Below are 23,515 nucleotides of genomic sequence, written 5' to 3'. Positions count from 1 at the left end.
AGAAAGGCGGGGAGTGCATTGAGAGCATCTATAGAAACACAGGGGGACCTTCTGCTGAGGGATGGGCATGTCTGTCTGTTGATGTGACAGTTGATTGAACATCTGAAGGAAGCTGAAAATGTTCTAGAATTAGACTGTGGTGCTGCTTAGCCAACTCTGCGACACTGGAAGTGGGTGACCTGTACCCATGTGAATTCTATCTCCGTGAAGGTGTTTTTTCACAAGTCTGCATGAAGAAGACAAAGTGCGGTGAAAAGCATGGGGCAAAAACTTCTTGCACAGGGAAGGCAGTGCGAGGACTCCGAGGCTGGACCAGGCTTGGGTGAGTGTGAGGAGAAGCGAGCTGCGATGCTGGGGGCTCCGCGCGGGGCGGCTGCACACACGGTCCAGGCCCAGACCCGGCGGGAGCCAGAGCACGCAGCACTGCATCGGCCATCTTGAATATTTTTGATTTTATCCAAATTGCAATGGGTGGCCTTTGGAAAAATCCAATTGGAGAAGTGATATCTGGCTTCTGATTTGATCACCATGCTTCCTGTGAGGCAAGGGAATTACCAGAAAGGGTAACGTAGAACAGGGAGAGGAGCTAATGAGACATTCCGTAATAGCCAGAAGCATGGTCCCACGGATTTCAATTCTGACGCGGCCCGCAGTTCCCTCAAAATCCACTTTACTGAACACACTCGCTTGCTTATCTGAGACGAGATGCGGCTGAAAAGGCCACCGCAGCAGAGGGACCCACAAGAAGTAGAGTTCATTGTCCGTCACTACCCGCAGAAGAAAAAAGGCATCGGAAGTTCATCTCACTGCTGCTTTTCAGACCCTCTGGTTAAGGAGAGGGGAAGGTCTCAGTGCCTCAGCCAGCTACCCCCGGCCACCAGGCGTGTCACCTTCGCTGCACTGGGGCTCGCCCAGCCTCCCCACCTCAGTCACACTCAGGACTCTCCTGAAGCACCTGTGTCTCTGTCGCACGTCAAGCATCAAGTCAAAACATGATCTCTAGAACCCACTAGCAGGAAAACACAGGGCAGTTATATAAATGATTAAAAGTCTGGGCTTTTTGGAATTAGACACAATTTGGTTTAATTCTAAACTTTGATATTTCATGACTGTCTTTAGGACAGCCCTACCTTTTGTTCAATTAAATTAGGGACAAAAATAGGTATGTTTCATTGAGTGGTCAAGTCGATGCCTGCAAATCACTTAGCACAATACCTGATACTGTAAGCACTCCAAATGGGCAGGGATTTTTATGCTTGTTGTTTATTCTAATAATAAACCCGTTACTTTTACAAAGGGAAAAGTATTTTTAAACGTTGAAATCTATTTATGTTTAAATGACATGAACCTGTTAACCATTACATGAAGTTAAAATTGCCATATTCTATATAATCTAGGGTATCAATTTTTTTCTGTAATAAATTAGTTAAAAACAAATTTAATATGTATATAGTCTTTAAGGAGTTTTTAACCTGAAACTCAGAAAGCATAAATAAGTCTTTTAGCAAACTATTCCTAACCATGAAGTACTACAGGGTATTGAGTTGGATGTTTTTAAGAATCCCAAAATGGGGGCCGGCGCTGTGGTGTAGCGGGTAAAGCTGCCACCTACAGTGCCAGCATCCCATATGGGCACTGGTTCAAGTCCCAGATGTTCCACTTCCGATCCAGCTCTCTGCCATGGCCTGGGAAAGCAGTAGACGGCCCAAGTCCTTGGGCCCCTACACCTGCATAGGAGACTCTGTGGAAGCTCCTGACTCCAGGCTTCTGATCAGAGCAGCTCCAGCCATTGCGGCCAACTGGGGAGTGAAACAGAGAGACCTCTTTCTCTCTCTGCTTCTCCTCCTCTCTCTGTGTAACTCTTTCAAATAAATAAATAAATCTTTAAAAAAAAAGAGTCCCAAAATGAAAATAAGCTCTTATGTTCAATATTAGAAGGATGACTACACATAGGATGTTTTAGGTACATTTTTAAAAATTTCCACTCATGACAGAATATAAATTATATTGGAAGACATTAAAGTACAAGTGAAAAATTAGGATATAAAAGAACATGTACAAGCACACTGTTATTTCAAGAATAATACCTACAAAAAGGTAATGACAGGTGATTTGGGATGGCAGAAGTAAACATGATTTTCTTTTGTTTGCTCTCTTCTCTATTTTTTATCTTCTTTTGCATGCATAGATTCTTTTATAATAATGATAAGGACATGATAAAGTTAACACGCTATTAAAAACTGCAAGCTAAGTGTCAAAATGCAATAGAAACAATTTGTTAGAACTTCAGTAATCCTTACACAGACACTTGGAAAGTTTCCTGAGCATAATGGTTATATAGAAACAAGAGTTACCTTAAGTGGGGTCATTACCAGATTATTTATCGAAGTTTGGGATAAGATTGGCTGTGTATCAAGAACTCTGTGAGGGCCTTTGCCTCTCTCAAGCCATCACTTAGCACTTACTTATTCCTCTGGTATTACAATTTAACTGGTCAACTGGAAGTTTCACCCAACTAAGCAGAAAAGGGAAAACAACCCAACCAAGATCATGTATGCCTGCTTTCTTGGGGAATGGCTCTTTATTAGTGTCTTTCTTTTTTCTTTTTCTTTTTTTTTTTTTTTAAGTATTTCCTTTGATTTTTTGAGAGGCAGAGTTACAGAGAGAGGCAGAGACAGAGAGAGAAAGAGATATCTTCCATCTGCTGGTTCACTCCCCAAAAGGCCACAACAGCCACAACTGGGCCAATCCGAAACGAGCAGCCATGAGCTTCATCAGGGTTTCCTACAGAGCAGGGGCCCAAGCACTTGAGCCATCGTCCACTGCTTTCCCAGGCCATAGCAGAGAGCTGGATTGGAAGTGGAGCAGACGGGACAGGAACCAGTGCCCGTACAGGATACAGGTGCCCATACAGGATGCTGGTGCTGCAGGCGGAGGCTTAGTCCAGTACACCACAGCGCCAGCCCCTTTGTTAGTATCTTTTGATGCTCTAGTGACTGTGAAATAGAGAGTCCATCTGTTCCAGCACAGGCAGTGCCTCTGCACTGGAGCAACCACTGGTTGCCTTCAATTGGCCACCTTGCATTTGGAATGCTCTCAAGTATTTGGAATACTCCTGAGTCTGGGACCCACATAGCTTGACTGTTGTGCCTCCTACCGAGAGCATACCATGTGTCTTCTCCCTGGAAGGCAGTCTCCCCATCAGAGGCTGTCACTCAGTCTTCCCATGGAGAATTCAACACACACGAGGCGAGCCATTTGGGTCCGTCAGCATCCATCATGTCGGTATCCTTCTGCTTTGATGGAAATTTGTATGGCTTGGCCGGCGCCGCGACTCAACAGGCTAATCCTCCGCCTTGCGGCGCCGGCACACCGGGTTCTAGTCCCGGTCGGGGCACCGATCCTGTCCCGGTTGCCCCTCTTCCAGGCCAGCTCTCTGCTGTGGCCAGGGAGTGCAGTGGAGGATGGCCCAAGTGCTTGGGCCCTGCACCCCATGGGAGACCAGGAGAAGCACCTGGCTCCTGCCATCGGATCAGCGCGGTGCGCCGGCCGCAGCGCGCTACCGCGGCGGCCATTGGAGGGTGAACCAACGGCAAAAGGAAGACCTTTCTCTCTGTCTCTCTCTCTCACTGTCCACTCTGCCTGTCAAAAAAAAAAAAAAAAGAAATTTGTATGGCTTATAGGTTTTAGGACCTAGTATTTCTCACTTCAAAGAGTAACCCTTAGGGCCAGCACTGTGGCATAGCGGGTAAAAGCCACTGCCTGCAGTGCCGGTAACCCACATGGATGCTGGTTCAAATCTTGGCTGTTCCACTTCCGATGCAGCTCCCAGCTAATGCACCTGGGGAATCAGTGGAAGATGGCCCATGTACTCAGGTCCCTACTACCCCTGAGGGAGACCCAGATGGTGTTTCTGGCCTCTGGTTTTGCCTGGCCAAGCCCTCACCGTCATAGCCATTTGGGGAATAAACCAGCAGATGGAAGGTTTCTCTGCCTGCCTCTCTCTCTGTGTGTGTGTTTGCCTCTGCCCCTCTGTAACTCTGCCTTTCAAATAAATAAAATAAATTTTTAAAAAAGAGTAACCATTTTTCAAAATTATTGTATAAAAACACATTGCTTTTAGTTGATTTAATGAAATTGGATTCCTTACTTTAAATCTTAAAAGGATAAAATCTTTTTTTTTTTTTTTTCGACAGGCAGAGTGGATAGTGAGAGAGAGAGACAGAAAGAAAGGTCTTCCTTTTTGCTGTTGGTTCACCCTCCAATGGCTGCTGCAGCTGGCGCATCTTGCTGATCCGAAGCCAGGAGCCAGGTGCTTCTTCTGGTCTCCCATGCAGGTGCAGGGCCCAAGCACTTGGGCCATCCTCCACTGCCTTCCCGGGCCATAGCAGAGAGTTGGCCTGGAAGAGGGGCAACCGGGATAGAATCCAGTGCCCCAACCGGGACTAGAACCTGGTGTGCCGGCGCCGCTAGGCAGAGGATTAGCCTGTTAAGCCACGGCGCCGGCCCAGGATAAAATCTTTGAAAGAGATCTTTGCTAGCAGGGCTATGTAGGCAGAGACCTAGTCTATAGTTAACATTAATGATCATGATTTGTGAAACCAGTCCAGAGTTAAATCCTTTAAGAATAATAACTATGGCTATTTTGGTTAAAATCTGAGTTTTTCATTAGAGTCAAATCATGTCTGACATTTCATAAAGCTAAAATGCAAACAAAAAAAGGTGAATCATGTTCATAAATATGCAAACTTTTACTCACACCATGATATTAAAAAGGTAGATTATATCCGAGACTGAAAGGCAAAACCAGCATTTTTTTAATTGCCAAGAGTTTTATGTAGCAAGTTTGTTTATTCAGTAACATAATTATAAAATAGGAATCCTACATTTACAGAAGTGGAATTACAGAATATAAACTATTATTTTACAACAGGAAAACAATGGGATCATTTTCAACAGTCTCAAAAGAGCCTTTAATTTGCAATGCAGTGGCAGACTCTCTCATGATTAACAGGGTTAATATGTGGGTTTTCTTGATTAACAACAAGTCAAGGTACCTGAGTTTCACATACATTCACCACACATGGTAGACAGTGTAATAAAGATACACTGTCCAAGTTACTGAAGTTCCTGTTTTAGCTCAGTTTACCCTTTATCTAAATAGCTTTAAGATATATAAAACAGCAACTAACTACATTAACTTAAAGATGAACTTCTCTGGTGTTCAATTTTCCAAACACACATGCACCTATTCAATGAGAAAACAGAATGCTTAATGCGTAAAATTAACTGGGAGTCATGACTTTGGACGAAATATAAATTCTAACACCTCTCATGAGACTTCTCAACTTTAAAACCCCAACTCATGGGCAATCATCAATAGATACACTGAGAAACACAGCCAAAACAGTTTGGTTTTAGTCTGAATTCAGAATGTGAACCAACTTTTTTTTTTCTTTTTGGTACATTATATTAACCAATCGGTTCTCTGTCCAAAATCTCAAATATGAATGATATTAATAATTTGAATGTGTGAGATTCAATAAAAATGGCACTTCAGGGAAATTATTGCTTAACCTAAATGGAAAATGTTGCTATTGTGACTCACTGGGCATAAAGTGTGGTTTTATATTAATAAGGCGGGTTATTTGCGGTCTTAGCTTTCGGTGATATTTTGCAACCTTTTGTGTTTTCCATGCAGATCCTTCAGACAATCTCTAAAATTAGAGAGGACACTTAACAAAATAAAACCCCACCTGAATGGTAAAATATATTAATTCGACTAATACATAAATAGAACAAATCTGATTCATGTATTGGGCAAGCGCTACCTTCTGAACCATGTAACCCAAATTAGATTCAACTCAGTGGCAAACAATTCATTTTCTCATTAGGCAATCAGTGTTACCTTCAATAAGGCAATTCCCATTTAGCCTCTGGCCATAGCTGTTGTCCTGAAATCAGAATTTTAAAACTTTAGATCATGGAAAGGACATGATTGCCTCAGTGGGTGGTTAAAGGAATCCACGCTAGAGGTACATGCTAATGGCAACAGGAGTTCTTAAGAAGTCCCAGCTGATTAACAGAGCTCTCTCCTCCCAGATTCAGGGACCCAAGACATTGAAATTTAAATGGGCAAGTGCATCTGTGAAGTTAAAGGTATAAAAGTTCCACAACCCTCCTCAACTCTTCATTCATACTTCTAGAATGGGAAGGAACTGGAATAACATTGTTTCTAGGACAGTAGGTAAAGAAGCATTTACACATTTTTAAATCCTTTAGAGTATTGATGTATGCTCACCAATACTAAGACCCTTGTATTCTTTTGGATATGCAAATTAACTCGCAAACATCCAGTAGTTAAAAACATCCAGTAGTTATCACTAGTATGTACATCAGTACAGCACAATGTAATACCAAAGAGAGGGAATATGACTGGATTTATGCACGTTAATATAAAGGTATCTTTGGTAAGAAAGTCTATGGTTTCTATATAAAAAGGCTTTTCCATTTTACCCATCACTACCCAGTAAGCACATCATAAACACCTGCACAGCGCCCAGGGACAGCCGCCGTGCTCGCCTCCTTGGGGATGCTGTGTTCAGTCCTCCTTCTTGTCCGAGGCACTCTCCTCGTGGTCTTCGGGGCTGACTCTATTACTCACCACGGAGGGAGCTGTCTGGGCTTCTTTGGGTAAAGAGAACACATGGCACGTCTGGAGGTCCAGGTACGTGGTAAATATCTTAGCGTATTCTGGGTGCTTCAGGGCAAAACTTTTAAACTCCTCTAGAAAGGCAGAAAAAAAAAAATGAGGTGAATCTTCTTTCGGCATAATGTACATAAACAAATAAGCTTAATACAATTATTGTGGGGTCAGAGCAGTGGCTTAGCGGGTAAAGCCACCGCCTGTGGCACCAGTATCCCATATGGGCACCAGTTCAAGTCCTGGCTGCTCCATTCCAATCTAGCTCCCTGCGAATGCACCTGGAAAAGCAGAGGATGCCCCAAGTGCTTGGGACCCTGCACCCATGTACGTGGAAGACCTGGAAGAAGCTCCTGGCGCCTGGGTATGGACTGGCTCCTGGTTTTGGATCAGTCCAGCTCCAGCTGTTGTGGCCATTTGGGGAGTGAACCAGCAGACAGAAGATTCTCTCTCTCTCTCTCCCCGTAACTGTCTTTCATGTAAATAAAAAATAAATCTTTAAAAACTAATAATAATATAATTATTGCAAAATTCTGTAAATCAACTCACAAATATTGCTGGTGAGTCTATAAATTGTACAGCACTTTTAGAAGACAGCTTTCCCATTATCTAATCCACTTGAAGAGATGTATATTTTATGGCTCATTAATTCTATTTCAAGGCAGTTATCCTAGTGAAATCTGTGCATGTGGTGTTCTGGAAGACATGTATGAGAACATTCATGGCAACATTATTCATAATTAGTAAAAAAAAAATAAAAGGAATCTGAAGTGTATCACCAATAGAAGTGAATTAAATAAATTGTAGCACATTCGTGGACATAATGCTGTACAGCAATGAAAATGAAACAGCAGCCATTCGGCAATAATGTGAATGAATCTTAAAGTCATAATGGTGAGTGAAAAATCTAGATACAAAAGAACATGTCATATACGTTCAAAAGCTTAGACACACCAAAATATACTATTTAAAGATATATAATCTTGTGGTGGAATGTAAAGCAATGCCAGGCAGAGATTCCTCTTCACTTTGATTTTTCTAACAGATTCATGTATTTCTTTGAGAGGTCGACTGACAGAGAGGGAGAAGGAAGGGGAGGAGGAGGGAGATGGAAAAGCTTCACTCCTCAAATGCCTGCAGCAGCTGGGGCCGGGCCAGGCCGAAGCCAGATGCCTCCGCAGTGCGTGAGCTGAAAGTAGGTGGGCAGTGTGGTAACCAGGGCGCACACCAGGCACTCGGACGTGGGCTGCAGTGGCTCAACTCGCTGTGCCAGAGATCCTGCTGGAGGCAGGAGAGCAGCCCCCTCCGCTGAGAGCGAGGAAGGGGGCCCAGCTGGGAAGGGCCCCGCAGGGCTCTCTGCGGTTCTGAAGAGCTCTCTTCTCTGATCTCAAGGATAGTCACGTAGGTGCTCACTTCATAAAACTGCACTGTGCTGTGTATTTACGTGTTGTTGTTTTTCAGTAACTAAAAATGGTGTAAAAGAAAATTCTATTGCTCAGGACTTTTTATTGCTGGCTTCTAAGCCTATGGGGAAACGCAGCCTGGAAAAGCTGAGACCTGACCTACAATCAGCAACAGCCAGGAAAGTGCACACTATCCAGCAATCACGTCACAAGAGCTCTGGATAGAGGACTTTTTTTTTTTTTACCTATAGTGGTTTTCTTCCTTTTATTTATTTATTTTCATTTATTTGAAAGTCAGAGAGAGAGAGAGAGAGAGACGGAGACAGAGAGAGAAACAGAGATCTTTTATTTGCTGGTTCACTCCCCAAATGCCTGCAACAGTCAGGCCTGGGCCAGGCTGAAGCCAGGAGCCTAGAACTCAATTCGGGTGTCCCATGTGGGTGGTGTGGGTGGCAGGGACCCAAGGACCTGATCCATCATTTGCTGCCTCCCAGGGTGTGCATTAACGGGAACCTAGAGTTGGGGGCAGAGCCAGGATTCAGTCCCAGGGACTCCAATACGGGGTGTGGCCATTGTAACCGCTAGGCCAAATGCCCATTCATATCAATACTTTTAAAACAATCCTGGATACCCAAGAGTCTGCTTCACAGAACATTACCCTAACCAACAGCTCTGGCAAATGAACACAGGTCTTAGTGATGACCTAGTCAGGGTTGAGCCTGAATCACTCCTTTCAACCATGACTTTTTAAGGATGGGGACACAGCATGTGTAGGGGACTTCTAAGAGCCAGGAGCACAGAGCTGATCCACTGAGGCTAAGAACTTCAATGCCAGGACTTGCACTTGCTCCAGAAGATCGCGACCCTCTGTGGGGATGTCAGTGGTACCAGAGAGGACCTTGTTTCCAGAAGTGCCTGGAATTGACTAGAAGTGGAATTGGGGCATTACTTTTGCTAATGAAAAACCAAGAAAGAGAACAACTTAAGGATTGCATTTAAACAATGTAAACAGTCATAGTCATGACACATGTCAGAGCATATGTTTTTAAAATGCAATTACACTTCAACATTCCTGCAAAAAAAAAAACAAATAAATAAAGCGAAGGTGTACAATGTTGAGGAAGGGGAGACAGTCTGTGCTATAAAGAAAAGGATTGAGCTCAAAAACAAAGGAGGGATCACTAAAAATTACTTACGTTAACAGGTGAAATTATGGCTACCTACCAATCATTTTTAGCATTAGTTTCCATTAAAACAGTTGTTACAAATAGTTTTTCAAAATGTGATAGTTCAGAGTAACAGAACTCTCACTTATGAAAGGAAATGGTTAGAGAAGAATTAGTACACATGGGTTCAAGACCTGCAAGTTTGATCCTGGTATATGCATGAGTAGTTCCCCATTTGATCCTTTCTATTTTTTTTTTTAAAGATAAACTCAATAGATGAGGGCCCTAGGCACTCAATTACCTAAGACAGAATAGAGGGCAGCCAAGACGATAGTAATTAAAAACATAGAGTAAGAGAAATATGTGATCTACTTTCTCTGTCCCAGGAAAGTCAACATGCTCAAACTCTTTGAACACCATAAGGAAAAAGTAATTAAAGAGGAATCCCTCTCCAGCCTGGGGGAAAGACTGGGGAAGATAAGCCAGCCTGATGTCTAGGACCACATCAAAGCTACGGCAGGAAACAATTACCTAGGCCTCTCCACGGAGATGTGTTTCTAATGGCTGCTCCGTGAAACACAGGGACACCAATCCGCCAGCCTTCAGTGCTGTGCAATACTGCTTTACCATGTGGGTTCCAGCTATGAGAAGAGAGGACGGTCACGGCTGGGAGGCCCTGCCACTCTGCAGGAGGGCTCCATCCATGATTGTCCCTATCACACAGGGCTTGCTACCAAGACGGCAGGAGACCATGAGTGTGGACACTAACATAGGCCACTAACAGTACACATTAATAGATGGGCTAGCAGTTATTACTGTGGGGACCTTGGTTCATGTTTCTCAACTGGTGCTACAACCCGGCTTGTTCCACCTGCCCAGATGTGCCTGGCTACATGGAGAACAGGAAGAAAAAGGCCCTCACAGAGGAACCAGCAGACATGAGATGCACTGAGGTTTAGACTCTCAACCCAACTGTCTTGGATTTGAACCTGACTCTGATATTCTTTAGCTGGATGGTCTTAGGAAGTTGTTTAAGTTCTCTGTATCTCAGTAAAATAAGAATAATTAAGAACACTGATTAAATAGGCTTGTTGTGCAGAATAAATGAGTTAATATTGTTAACATGTTCAGAAGAGTACCCAGCAAATAAGTCCTTCATATTGGCTTCATGTACTAGTACTATTACACTACTGTTGTTAGGATCATTTACACTACTTCTTCTATTTAGTCAAGGAAAAGAACTATTTTCTAGGAGAGTCAAGCCACATTCCTTGTAGACTGATTCAAGGTCAAGTTGCCTACTCACCATAGGAAATAGAATCCCCATGGGCAATTTCCTTGAAGAGACCAGAAACATCCAGGTCAGGCACTCCAAGAGAAGCCTGGAGAATGGTGGAAAATTCTTCCTCTGTTATGTAGCCATCTTCATCAACATCAAAGAGCTGTTGGATAAAACACACATATAATTAGCCTCCTTGGGGCAACAATGATCTGGGATATTCTTAGGGGGAAAAAAACTCTTTAATAATTCGAATTTGTTTAAGATTTTATTTATTTATTTATTTGAGAGGTAGAGTTACAGACAGAGAGAGGAAGAGACAGAGACACACATACAGAGAGAGAGAGAGAGAGAGAGAGAGAGAGAGATCTTCCATCTGCTGGTTCATTCCCCAAATGGCCGCAATGGCCAGAGCTGGGCCAACCTGAAGTCAGGAGCCAGGAGCTTCTTCTGGGTCTCCCACGTGGGTGCAGGGGCCCAAGGACTTGGACCATCTTCTACTGCTTTCCCAATCCATAGCAGAGAGCTGGATCAGAAGAGGAGCAGCTGGGACACAAACAGGCACCCATATGGGATGCTGGTGCAGCAGGCAGAGGCTTAGCCCACTAACCCACAGCACCGGCCCCAATAATTCAAACATTTGCTATGCCTGAGGCTGGGGGTATACAGTCAAAGAAATTTGGGTTTCTGCTACTCTTATCACACTGAAATTTTAGTGTTGGAAAGAGACATAATTAAAATAGGGGCTTTCAGTCCCAAAGGGACAAATGCCATATGTTCTCCCTGATCTGTAATAACTAACAGAGCACCTAAAAGGAAACATGTAAAAGTGAAATTGACATTTTGAAAAGCAATGACTTGAACAGCCCTCGTCCTGTCTGATGAGGAACAGTTTTATTATTATTATTATTTCTTTCTTAATACCATTGGTTGAACTCGTTACCTAACATAGAATTAATCATATTGTATAAAGTCAAGTGAAAAATAGATCTTGGTTAAAAATAAGAGTGGGAATAAGAGAAGGAGGAGGAAGCTTGTAATTGTAAAATTGCATAATTCTGCATATGTTTCTACGGACTTACTACTAAGTGTATAGTTTAAAAACGTCCCAGGGGACCCCAATTCCATTCAGCTGGGCGGTAAAAATGCCACCTTAAGTGTTAAAGTGATCATATTAAATGTTAAAGTGATCATGCAGATAGGATTAAGTGTTAAAGGAATCATATAAATATGATCAAGTGTCTGGTAATAATAATAGATAGAAATAAAAAGGAGATAATGTTCCAAGATGGGAAGCAGTCCACACAGCAGACTCATAGAATAGCAATCCTTTAAAAGCACTCTGACCTCTGAATCAGCCATTAAGGCATTCTGGTCTGGCTGAAGAGCCCATGGGAACATTTCAGGTATGGAAAGCCAAGATACTGTGGAGAAAAAAAATCCTACATATGAAGCATCTCCGTGAGACCCCAGTAGCAAGAAGAGGCCATCAAAGAAGGGTGGGTGTACTTTTCTCTGAAGAGAGGAGAGAACTTCCACTTTGCTTATGGCCTTGCCTAAATACTGACAGAGACCGTGGACTCAAAACACTTCCATAGCCTGCGTAGTTCGTGTCAAGAACCTCAGGTGATCACTGACGTCATACATAAGAGTGCTAATAGTTAAATTAACAGCAGGAGTCACTGTGCACTTACTTCCCATGCAGAACTTCTGTCCTAAATGAGTTGTATTAAGAGATTTAACTGTAAAATTTGGCCGGCGCCGTGGCTTAACAGGCTAATCCTCCGCCTTGCGGCGCCGGCACACCGGGTTCTAGTCCCGGTCAGGGTGCCGGATTCTATCCCGGTTGCCCCTTTTCCAGGCCAGCTCTCTGCTATGGCCCAGGAAGGCAGTGGAGGATGGCCCAAGTGCTTGGGCCCTGCACCCGCATGGGAGACCAGGAGAGGCACCTGGCTCCTGGCTTCGGATCAGCGAGATGCGCTGGCCGCAGCGGCCATTGGAGGGTGAACCAACGGCAAAAAGGAAGACCCCTTTCTCTCTCTCTCACTATCCACTCTGCCTGTCAAAAAAAAAAAAAAAAAGAGATTTAACTGTAAAATTTGCTCTCAAATAGGTTTTTTTTTTTTTACAGGCAGAGTGGACAGTGAGAGAAAGAGACAGAGAGAAAGGTCTTCCTTTTTGCCGTTGGTTCACCCTCCAATGGCCACCGCGGCCGGCGCGCTGCTGCCGGCACATCGCGCTGATCCAAAGCCAGGAGCCAGGTGCTTCTCCTGGTCTCCCATGGGGGTGCAGGACCCAAGGACTTGGGCCATCCTCCACTGCCCTCCCGGGCCATAGCAGAGAGCTGGCCTGGAAGAGGGGCAACCGGGACAGAATCCAGCACCCCGACCAGGACTAGAACCACGGCACCGGCCAAATAGTTTTTATACTTTGTGTGTGCAGGTGTGCAAATATTTGTAATCTTTACTTAGTATAGAGTTGGTCTTCCGTGTATAAAGTTAATTGAAAACGAATCTTAATGGAGAATGGGACTGAGAATGGGAGAGGGAGGAGGAGATGGCGAGGGTGTGGAGGTGGGAGGGTGGGTATGGTGGGAAGAATAACTATATTCCTAAAGATATACTCATGAAACTTATATTCATTAAATACAAGGTTAAAAAATACAATAGCTGAGAAGGTAGACTTAAGATTCTTCAAGGGTAACTATGCAATCATTAATATATTGAAAACAGATTTGGTAAAAGTTAAGAGTGGGAAAGCAAGAGGGAGGGAGAGGAAGGCTTGGAGCATGAACAGGAGGGAGGGGAGGAAGTGCCACTGTGTTCCAAGTCTGTATATATGAAATATATGAACCTTATATAACTTAAATAAAAATTAAAATAAAATAGGGGCTTTAACAATAATAAGTATGCAGGCACATGAGAGCAGAGTGAGGAATCCTACCTGTGAGGTCGGAGAGGCTGGCATTCGAGTCAGTGGCAGGAGTGGCAGGTGATTGCCTGGGTCCAAGTTAGGACAGTAAGGGACAAGCAGCTATCAGACCATGGGAGAGACACAAGGGTATCTCAGAAAACTCATGGAAAAATGGAAGGAAAAATAAGCTCCGGGTTGGGCACTTAGCTTAACAAGTAAGATGCTGCTTCCCACACCTGGGTGCTTAGGTTCAGTTGCTGACTTTAGCTCCCAGCCAACACAGACCATAGTGGGCATCAATGCTGGCTTAAGTAACTGGGTTCCTGCCACCCATGGGCGAGACCTGGGCTGTGTTCCTGGCTCCTGGCTTCAGTCCCAGCCCAGCCCGAGTCCACTCCTGGCCCTGGCTGTTGTGTTTGGGGCATAGACCAGCAGATGGGAGTGCTGTCTCTCCCTCTTTCTCTCTCTCCCTCTGCCTTTCAAATTAAAAAAGGATAAGAGTAATAAAAGATGTCCGTTCTTCTTCCCCTAGGGAGTGTCTAGTTTCATGGTTTTGTTTTGTTTTTTTTTTAAAACAGTTCATTTTGGCATAGGAACTTTTTAACATCCATGCATAGTTTTTCCATCATATACACCACGGACTCCTTAAAGTCTCTCATACAATGCCTCACTTAGTCCTGTAAGATAATGCGGGGGTAGTGTGATCATACATGAAGTCAGGGGAATTCTCTGAAGCAGTGTTGAGGAGCAGGTTTGGGGGAGGAGGTTGATAAGATGAAAGGCAGGAAAATTAGTTAAGAGTCTGGAGTAGAGAAGCAGGAAGGACAAAACGTTGCAGAATTTATAAGCGAGCCAAGATAGGACTTACATAAGAGGAAACAAAGTGATGGAAAGGAAGAAGCCGATGACACCGGGGTTCTCTAGCTTGGACGAGTGGGGGAAAGCCGGGTATGTTAACCAAGAATGGGAAAACAGAATGAGATCATGATCTGGACTTGGATGGGTTAATCTGAGTGACAGGTGCCAGCAGGAAGGGATTCAGGTATCCGTTTGGGAGGCTGGTGAGGCCCGAGATAAGACGCTGGTAAGAATGGAAGCTGTGCGTGTGTTTGAGCTCATCAGTAAAGAATGTACCAAGGAAGGCGAAGCCCTGGGAACAGCGAGAGTGGGACAGGACGGGAGCGAGGAACCGGCAGAAGACAGGAGCCGCAGGAAAACACAGCATGCATCTTGGAAGCCAAGGGAGGGTTTTCAGGAAAGACAAGGAGATTCTGACGACGATAACGGGCAACGGAATGAAACGCCAGAGCAGGCCGACAAGAAGGAAAACGGTGTGCTGGATCCTGACGACCTCGGTAAACAGTCCCAGGCAGCCGGAAGCCAGCTGACAGCGCAGGCCCGGCCTCTGTATGTGGCAGCCAGGGCCCCGTCGCACCTTCGGGGCTGCGTCTGGGGCTTCGGTGGCTCTCCCTTCTGTATGAGCTCCTGCCGCCTGGCCCGTCCTGCAGGCTTTCATCTCCTCTTTCCTCTGCCCCTCTCACCAGACTCCCCAGTCTCCCCCACTTCCTCATCACTCCAACAGTCCCCCGCCTACAGAGCTCCCGGTTCGGAGGAAAACCTCACCATCTGGGCTCTGGCACAAAGTCCAACACCCCCTCTCCTCCAGGGGATAGTATCTCCTCACTGCACAGAACACCGTGGGACTCTCGATCAAAACACCCTGCCTTCCCCATCAAGTGCACGGCCCAGGACGTGTGGACTGACCCTGGGAGCTGAATTGTGAACACAGTCAGAGTTTGCTCATGCTGACGGTGGGGCCCGAGGGGAGATACAGGGCAGCTCCTGCAGCCAGGCCCCCTGGAGCTGCCTGGGGTCCCAGTCTCCCCTTGAGCCTCCCGCCCAGCCTCACAACCAATTCCACTTTGCTATCAGTTGACCAGAGTTGGCCCTATGGCTCGCAACTCTAATAGTCCACCTCTAAAAGGCAGAAATGAGATAAAAGAGGAAGTCCTGGGCCAGCACTGGGGCTCACTGGGTTAATCCTCCGCTTGTGGCGCCGGCACCGGGTTCTAGTCCCGATTGGGGCGCTGGATTCTGTCCCGGCTGCTCCTCTTCCAGTCCAGCTCTCTGCTGTGGCCCGAGAGGGCAGTGGAGGATGGCCCAAGTACTTGGGTGCCTGCACCTGTGTGGAAGACCAGGAGGAAGCACCTGGCTCCTGGCTTCAGATCGGCGCAACGCTGGCTGTAGCGGCCATTTGGGGGGTGAACCAACGGAAGGAAGACCTTTCTCTCTCTCTGTCTATATCTCTAGCTGTCAAAAAAAAAAAAGAGGAAGTGCTACCCAGATAAAAGGCTCTGAAAAGGATGCTATTGGAAAAGGCCTCTGTTAAATGAAAAACAAAAGTATGGAAAAATATTTAAAACGTAAAACACCTGAAAGGAGGGGTCAAAAAGTAATATGAAGCCTGGCCCTTGCCTTACCGAAAACAGAGCTAATTATAGGCTTAAGTCCTCCTTCCCTCTTCCATCCCCAAACCAAGGTCTAGGCCAGATAAAAAATCTCAGGACTTCTCTGAAAACAGTAATTACTGTGATGAAGGGAGAAACTTTCTATCAGGTCTTTCATTGGTAACCCCAAAGTGACCGTTTCTCGAAGTAAGCTTATAATTACACATAGGATCCCAAAGCAGCGACAGAAATATCTGGATTGGAATGAGTTAGCTATGTGTGTAATTTTTGGCTTTATGATGAGTGAGTCTATGAAAGCTGAAAGTTTTCAGCCTTGGTAAAAGTTCTGGCCCTTGCCTTGTGACCATCTGCTAAGCATCAACCTCTTGGGTTCTTTCTAGGCCCAGCAGTTAACTCAGTTTACAGCAATCAGAAATAAGAAAGGGACCCTTTTATAGAGATGGAACACGTGAGAATTCCTGGGGCTATCCCTGGGGACCGCTAAGACATGAGAAAGGACACTGGGGAAGAGAGTCTTTGTAATAACAGGGGAAAGCACGTGCTGGGGTCACAGTGGGATAACCTTCTCCAGAGTCGGGAAGAGGAGGGTGGGAGAGGGAAACAGAGATGATCCTTGGCTCTCGGGGTGGCTGGGGGCAAGAGACTCGGCGCTCGACAGAAATCAGACGCACAGCAGAGCAAGACAAGCAGGGAGATCAAGACTCGGTGTTAGGCCGGCGCCGCGGCTCACTAGGCTAATCCTCCGCCTGTGGCGCCGGCACACCGGGTTCTAGTCCCGGTCGCTCCTCTTCCTGTCCGTCCAACTCCCTGCTGTGGCCCGGGAGTGCAGTGGAGGATGGCCCAAGTCCTTGGGCCCTGCACCTGCATGGGAGATCAGGAGAAGCACCTGGCTCCTGGCTTCGGATCAGCACGGTGCGCCGGCTGCAGTGGCCATTGGAGAGTGAACTAATGGAAGGAAGACCTTTCTCTCTGTCTCTCTTTCTCTCTCACTGTCCACTCTGCTTGTCCCCCCAAAAAAACAACAAAAACCTCGGTTCTGCTTGGGAGCTGCTCATGCAGGCACAGAATCCCTAGGGAGCATCGTATTTAAAAATGAGCTGAAGCACTTTCACACTCAGAACTGAAAATTCCCTCTGGGAAATACATTCTCCCTCTCCTTTTGCACCTGTGTGCGTGGATTGGCCTCATTTGCTCCCAACTTGGATCCTGGGTTGCTCTGAAAATGCAGGCGAGAACTTCAAAAAGGTCAAGGAAATGTGTGTCCTCTTTTAATTTCGTTTTTCTATGAACTTTTTGAGGCCCTCCCAAGTGTGACACTGCAGGGAGAGTCCCAGGGCTGGAGCACGGGACATTTGTGGTGGTGTTCACTAGGTGAACAACTTCCACTAGGAAAATACCCCTTGAAATGTTGGCACACAGAATGAGAAAACAAGGATAGGTTAGAACTTTCCAGATAGTAGGTCAGGGAGAACAATGACAGGTGGTGGTTGTTTTAATCAACCGTGCTATGTGGCTTCAAACTGGGAAAGCTAAAAAGAAATACCATTTTAAGTTAATTTGCCAAAATCGCTGCTCTTCGATCTGTTAACCAGGCCGCTTTCAAAGACTTTTTGCTTAAACGGATGTGTGTGTTTTTTTCTTTCTCAGTAGCAACAGCTTTGATTGAATTACGCCCCTGTATCTGTCACAGCACATCCATAGACTTGTCTGAGAGATTCACTGGTTTCCGAATAACGCGCTTCAGAGTCAACCCGAGATGCTTGCAGTGGGGCTGCCAGTACCTTGAATGCCACCTGAATGATCTCCTCCGTGTTGGCAGGGTTGCACAAGACAGCCAGGCCGATCACATACTCGCGGAAGTCGATGCTACCGTCGTTGTTCTGTGGAAGGATGGGAGGCGTCAGTCGGGAGGAGCTACTGGTCATCACACCCCAGGGCGAGGCTCGGGTGCAGCTGGGCCTTATGCACTGAACCTGCTGGGAGAAAGCCTCCCGCCGAGACGGAACAGCGAGCAAGTGGCCCACCTGTTTTCGATTCAGAAGGCGATATAACGAGAATGCATTTTCTGTTGCACAATAAATACAAACATTTATCACTGAAGCCATTTAGAGTGGCCCCAAGGCACCCAGGGTGGGCTCCTGCCTTGATGGTAGCCCCTCTGGGAGGCAGGATCCAGGACTTTCATCTGCACTGGGCCTGAAGCATTAGAGAGGGTCCTGCCACAGGGCCAACACCAGAGGGTCCTTGAGGGTCCTAAAGGGTCACCAAGCGACGCTGTGCATGTAGGAAATGGGAGGGAAAGGCATGATCACAGCCAAATTCTTCCAGGCTCAATCTGCAGTAAAGCCAGGAGCAACGAGGCAAACCTGGGATCCCAGGCCCCAGAAGACCTCACACTTGGAAGCCAGTGGAAAGCAAACCTGGGATCCCAGGCCCCAGAAGACCTCACGCTTGGAAGCCTGTGGAAAGGAAACGTAAGCAGCGGGAACACACTAAGGAGGCACTGCACCCGGACAGCAGACGGAAGGGCTTGGGACACAGTCTTCCCTACACGTGAACTGCTCACCTAGACAGGAACACTGGGAGGATGAAAATGCGGACAGAGAGCTCAAGAAAGAGAAGGGAGGGAGGCACAAGGCAGAGAGCCAGGGCAGACTGAAGCAAGAGAGAACAGAGAGAGCTAAGGAAAGGAGAGGAGGAGAAGAGGAGAAAGGGGAAAAAAGGATGGAGACGGGGAGGGAGGGAGAGAACTATAAACAGGTACTGCATCATCAGCCCAGGTTGTAGGATCGTCTCAGCAGCCACATCTTCAAGTGATACCTTCCCAGCTAAACCATGAACCAACACCAACAATGCCACTGCAGTCCTTGACAGACCGACACACAACAGCTGACGTCACCGAGTGCGCTCTTCTGCTGTGACTACGGATCTCCACTCTGGTCCCCGAGAGGCCCTTCCAGCCAGGGCTGCTGTCTGTGTGCGGCAGCGTGGGATTCAGAGTGCCCAGCACGCACACAGGCGCTCAGAAACCCAAAACCCAAACGCCCGCGTGCAGCGCTCTGGGCCCGCAGAATCCTCGCTCTGGAACGCGGAGGTGAGCATTCCTCGCAGGGAGCCCACGGCTGCGGAGCCTCTCAGTGGTGGGCGGTTTTTCCAAGCATATCAGCCTCTCAAAGCAGCCATGAGCCGGAATGTGAAGGGTCACGTTCACTGTATCCCCCGCCCTAACTGCAGGGCAGGAGCCAAGTGGAGTCGTGGCTTCACCTCACTTCCAAGGCTCTCAGGATTCCCCCAGGTGCAGGGTTTGCTTTGGAGACAAGAAAGGTCGCCTGACTTCGGTTTCTGCCTGGAGGCCAGCCCATAATAGAATATTTTTCATCTTTTCTTTCATCAGCTTTATTACCACTTGCATTCAACTGAATGCATCCATTTCAAGTGCACAGTTTGCAGTGTTTTGACAACTGTATACGCCAGCGTAATCACTACAATCAATAGCTACATTGCACTGCCCCAGCCGTTTCAGAAAAGGCAGTGTTTTAAGGGACATCATTTTCTTTCTTTCTTTTTTTTTTTTTTTTTTTTGACAGGCAGAGTTAGACAGTGAGAGAGAGAAACAGAGAGAAAGGCCTTCCTCCTGTTGGCTCACTCCCCAAATGGCCGCAACGGCCGGCGCTGCGCTGATCTGAAGCCAGGAGCCAGGTGCTTCTTCCTGGTCTTCCACATGGGTGCAGGCACCTAAGCACTTGGGCCATCCTCCACTGCCTTCCCAGGCCACAGCAGAGAGCTGGCCTGGAAGAGGAGCAACCGGGACAGAATCCAGTGCCCCAACCGGGACTAGAGCCCAGGGTACCAGCGCTGCAGGCAGAGGATTAGCCTAGTGAGCTGTGGCGCCGGCCAAGGGACATCATTTTCTCTTGTACCATGACCGTTTAGTTTTCTGCACCATGGCCCAACTGCTCAACACAGATTTCTTCTGCGACTGCCATGTAGAAGTCCTGAATAGAAGTTCTGAAACACGCATCCAGCAACGACCCATGGACACTGAAGGTGCAGCCAGAGATCGTCCTGTCCGTGTGACTGGGAATCTCCCTTTGACTTGGCTGTTTCTTTACTGTGAGACCTCCAGTTGTGGTCTGTATGACCCAGGCCTATGCGAAACACAGGTCCAACAACATGACTCACTTTGCAGATGGAGAAATGGAAATGTAACAGTTCGTTAATGGTATTATGAGTCACAGAACAAGGTGACAGTCTGGGCCCTTGAGTTTCTTTAAAAATAAATTTATTTAAAAAAACAACACGGGAGAGACTAAATGCAAAATTCAATTCAATTTGAATTAACTTTAATTAAACATAATATTAAATGTAAACTTAAACATAAAAATTAATTCTGAAAGTTCTACAGGATCAATAGGCACATTAAATATCAGTAGCCTCCACAGAATTTTTTAAAAGATTTATTTATTTAATTGAAAGGCAGATTGATAGAGAGAGAGAGAGAGAGAGAGAGATCTAGAGAGATCTTCCATCCACTGGTTCCCTCCCCAAGTGGCTGTGATAGCCAGGCCTGGACTAGGCGGAAGCCAGCAGCCAGGAACTCCATCTGGGTGTCCCACATGAGTGCAGGGGCCCAAGCACTTGGGCCATCCTTTGCTGCTTTCCCAGGCGCATTAGCAAGCAGCTGGACCAGAAGCAGAGCGGCTGGAACCCAAACCAGTGCTCCAATATGGGACGCCGGGGTGGCGGACAGCAGCTTAGCCCACGGGGACACAATGCCAGCCCCCCACAGACTGCTTTTAAGTTCCCACTATGGGTAGTCGTGCAGTAACACTGAGATTTCTGACTGGGGCTACCATGTAAACAAACTTTTAAAAATACTCAATATATCTTAAAAATACTATTCAGACGACTTACACATTTTGTTTTCGGTTTGCTGTTCGAAGCACATTTTCTCCTGCTTTTATAAGTTATAGAATTTAGGGGATTATACCAAGATAAAGTTACTTTTCTTTCTTATTTTTTTAAAGATTTATTTATTTATTTGAAAGGCAGAGTTACAGAGAGAAAGGGAGAGACACAGAGAGATATCGTCCATTCTTTGGTTCAGTCCCCATACGGTGCAATGGCCAGGACTGGGCCAGGCCAAAGCCAGGAGTCAGGAGCTTCGTTGGAGTCCCCCACGTGGGTGCAGGGGCCCAAGGACTTGGGCCATCTTCTACTGCTTTCCCAGGCCATAGCAGAGAGCTGTATCGGAAGTGGAGCAGCCGGGACTCAAACCGGCACCCATATGGGATGCTGGCTCTGCAGGCAGGGGCTTTACCCACTATGCCACAGCACCGGCCCCTCTCTCCTTTTCTTTACCTTCTCTTGCTGTAACTCTGCCTTTTAAATCAATCAATCAATCAATCTTAAAAAAAAAAAAAAAAGACCTTCATCTTGGCTACAAGTACAATTCCATACAGAAATGGATATATTTTTAAGACTGTCAAGTGGGGTTGGCATTGAGACTTACTGGGTTAAGCCACTGCCTGTGATGCCAGCATCCCATATGGACATCAGTTCAAGTCCTGGCTGCTCCACTTCTGATCCAGCTCCCTGCTACAGCCTGGGAAAAGCAGCAGAGGATGGCCCTTGTGCTTGGGCCCCTGCCCCTCAATGTGGGAGACCAGATGAAGCTCCTGGCTCCTGGCTTAGGCCTGAGTCAGCGCTGGCCACTGTGGCTATCTGGGGAGTGAACAAAATGGATGGAATACCTCTCTCCATTTCTCCTTCTCTCTCTCTGTAACTCTTTCAAAATAAATAAGTAAATCTTTTTTAAAAAGCTGTCAAGTAAATCCTTTTATACTGAAAATGTGCCTTGAAAACATCAAATATTGGATGAAAATAAGAAATTCAACCACTTTTTAGTCGACTAATTCTAGACAGTGCCAAAGATTTGGCAACTTGGCAAAGTCAGGGCTTGGACTGGATTTTCGCTCTTGCACTCTGGCGACTGGGGTTATTTACACAAGTGTTATACAAATCCAGGAGGGGAACCTGGGTCACTTCAGGATGCTCTCTCACGAGCCTGATGGCAGGGAAGCCTAAAGCAGGGAATCCCTCGGTTTGAGGAGCCAGGGAAACCCCTCCCAGCAGCCCTCCTGTGAGATGCCTGTTAACCTTGATAAAGGTGCGGTGTGTGGAGGAACAGCACCGGCCTTCCACAGCCGTCCTGCAGAAAGGTTGAACTAGCAACTTCATCTTCTCAGTCTGTCCTGGCAGCTGCCCCTCTCCGCTACCCTCCCCCACCCCGGGCTCACGGTAAAACAGGGAGACTTTTACAGGTGTGCAATTGCTGGCAGCAGCGTCCTGCTCATACAGCCACACCTGGGCTAAGCAGCACCCCCGCCTCCCCAAGTTCAATTCCAAGTCCCTCGAGGAGAGTGGTTGTGAGGGCTGTGCCTGGCTCAGGTCTGAATCACATGTGTGTGGAGCTTCCTAAACATTATGTGCATGGCCAGCGCCACGGCTCAATAGGCTAATCCTCCGCCTGCGGCGCCAGCACACCGGGTTCTAGTCCGGATTCTGTCCTGGTCACTCCTCTTCCAGGCCAGCTCTCTGCTATGGCCCGGGAAGGCAGTGGAGGATGGCCCAAGTGCTTGGGCCCTGAACCCCATGGGAGACCAGGAGAAGCACCTGGCTCCTGCCTTCGGATCAGCGTGATGCGCTGGCCGCAGTGGCCATTGGAGGGTGAACCAACGGCAAAAGGAAGACCTTTCTCTCTGTCTCTCTTTCTCTCTCTCTCTCTCACTGTCCACTCTGCCTGTCAATAAAAAAAAAATCATTATGTGCTGGTGATGAGGGGGGAACACAGAGGACGAATTCCACTAGAGGTTTCTAGCAGGCAGCTGGAGGGCTATTTACAGGTGGATACCTCATTCCCATAGTTACAATGAGCTAAAAGAGGAAGGAAGAACTTATTTCCAAGCTCAGGAGGACTCCCCAAAGTAGCCTGGGATGGAGGGAATGCATTCGCCCCCAGAGAAGCCAAGGGGTAGAAGGGATAGCAGGCAGGTGAACTGTGTACTTGCAAATGCAGCCTCGCTAGCTGGGTTCACTTGCACTGCCATTCTGGATTCTCTTGCCCATGAAAACTGGAAAGCCAAACCAAGGGCTCTACCCAGACCGGCACGACGACCCCAGCTTCGGGGCAGGGCCTCAGGCTTCTCTCTTTCTTTTCCTGGAGTCTGCTACACTGACTCTTCTGTTGGACCTGAGTTTCTGTTGAGATAGATTTGACAAATACTGGGAGATGATTTGGAGAGCAGCCAAAGAGTGTTGGGCACCGGGTTAAGCTGCCACCTGCAACACCAACATCCCATATGGGTGCTGGTTCGAGTCCCAGCTGTTCTACTTCCGATCCAGCTCACTGCTAACAGCCTGGAAAAGCAGCGGAAGATGGCCCAAGGGTTTGGGCCCTGCACCCACGTGGGAGACCCTAAAGAAACTCTTGGCTTCGACCTGGCCCAGCCCTGGCTGTTGCAGCCATCTGGGAACTGAACCAGTAGATGGTAGATTTCTCTCTCTCTCTCTGACTTTCAAAT

At 46.8% G+C, this 23,515-nt stretch overlaps 1 protein-coding gene across 1 annotated transcript in view; it reads right to left on the bottom strand.

Moving 5' to 3' along the window:
• Nucleotides 1-4,783: 4,783 nt before the first annotated feature.
• Nucleotides 4,784-23,515, bottom strand: part of LPCAT2 (lysophosphatidylcholine acyltransferase 2) — a 71,896-nt gene continuing 53,164 nt past the window's right edge. The window contains exons 12-14 of the mRNA XM_062176257.1: nt 17,714-17,812; nt 10,579-10,714; nt 4,784-6,786 (exon numbers count right to left, since the gene is read on the bottom strand). Of these exons, the coding sequence (XP_062032241.1) occupies nt 6,602-6,786; nt 10,579-10,714; nt 17,714-17,812 (420 nt within the window). The 3' untranslated portion in view covers nt 4,784-6,601. The remainder of the gene's footprint in view (nt 6,787-10,578; nt 10,715-17,713; nt 17,813-23,515) is intronic.

The sequence above is a fragment of the Lepus europaeus genome, chromosome 19 (genome assembly GCF_033115175.1).
Source record: "Lepus europaeus isolate LE1 chromosome 19, mLepTim1.pri, whole genome shotgun sequence".
NCBI lineage: Eukaryota > Metazoa > Chordata > Mammalia > Lagomorpha > Leporidae > Lepus > Lepus europaeus.
Note: the sequence above shows the minus strand (reverse complement) of the source record. Positions and strands in the feature narration are given on the sequence as shown.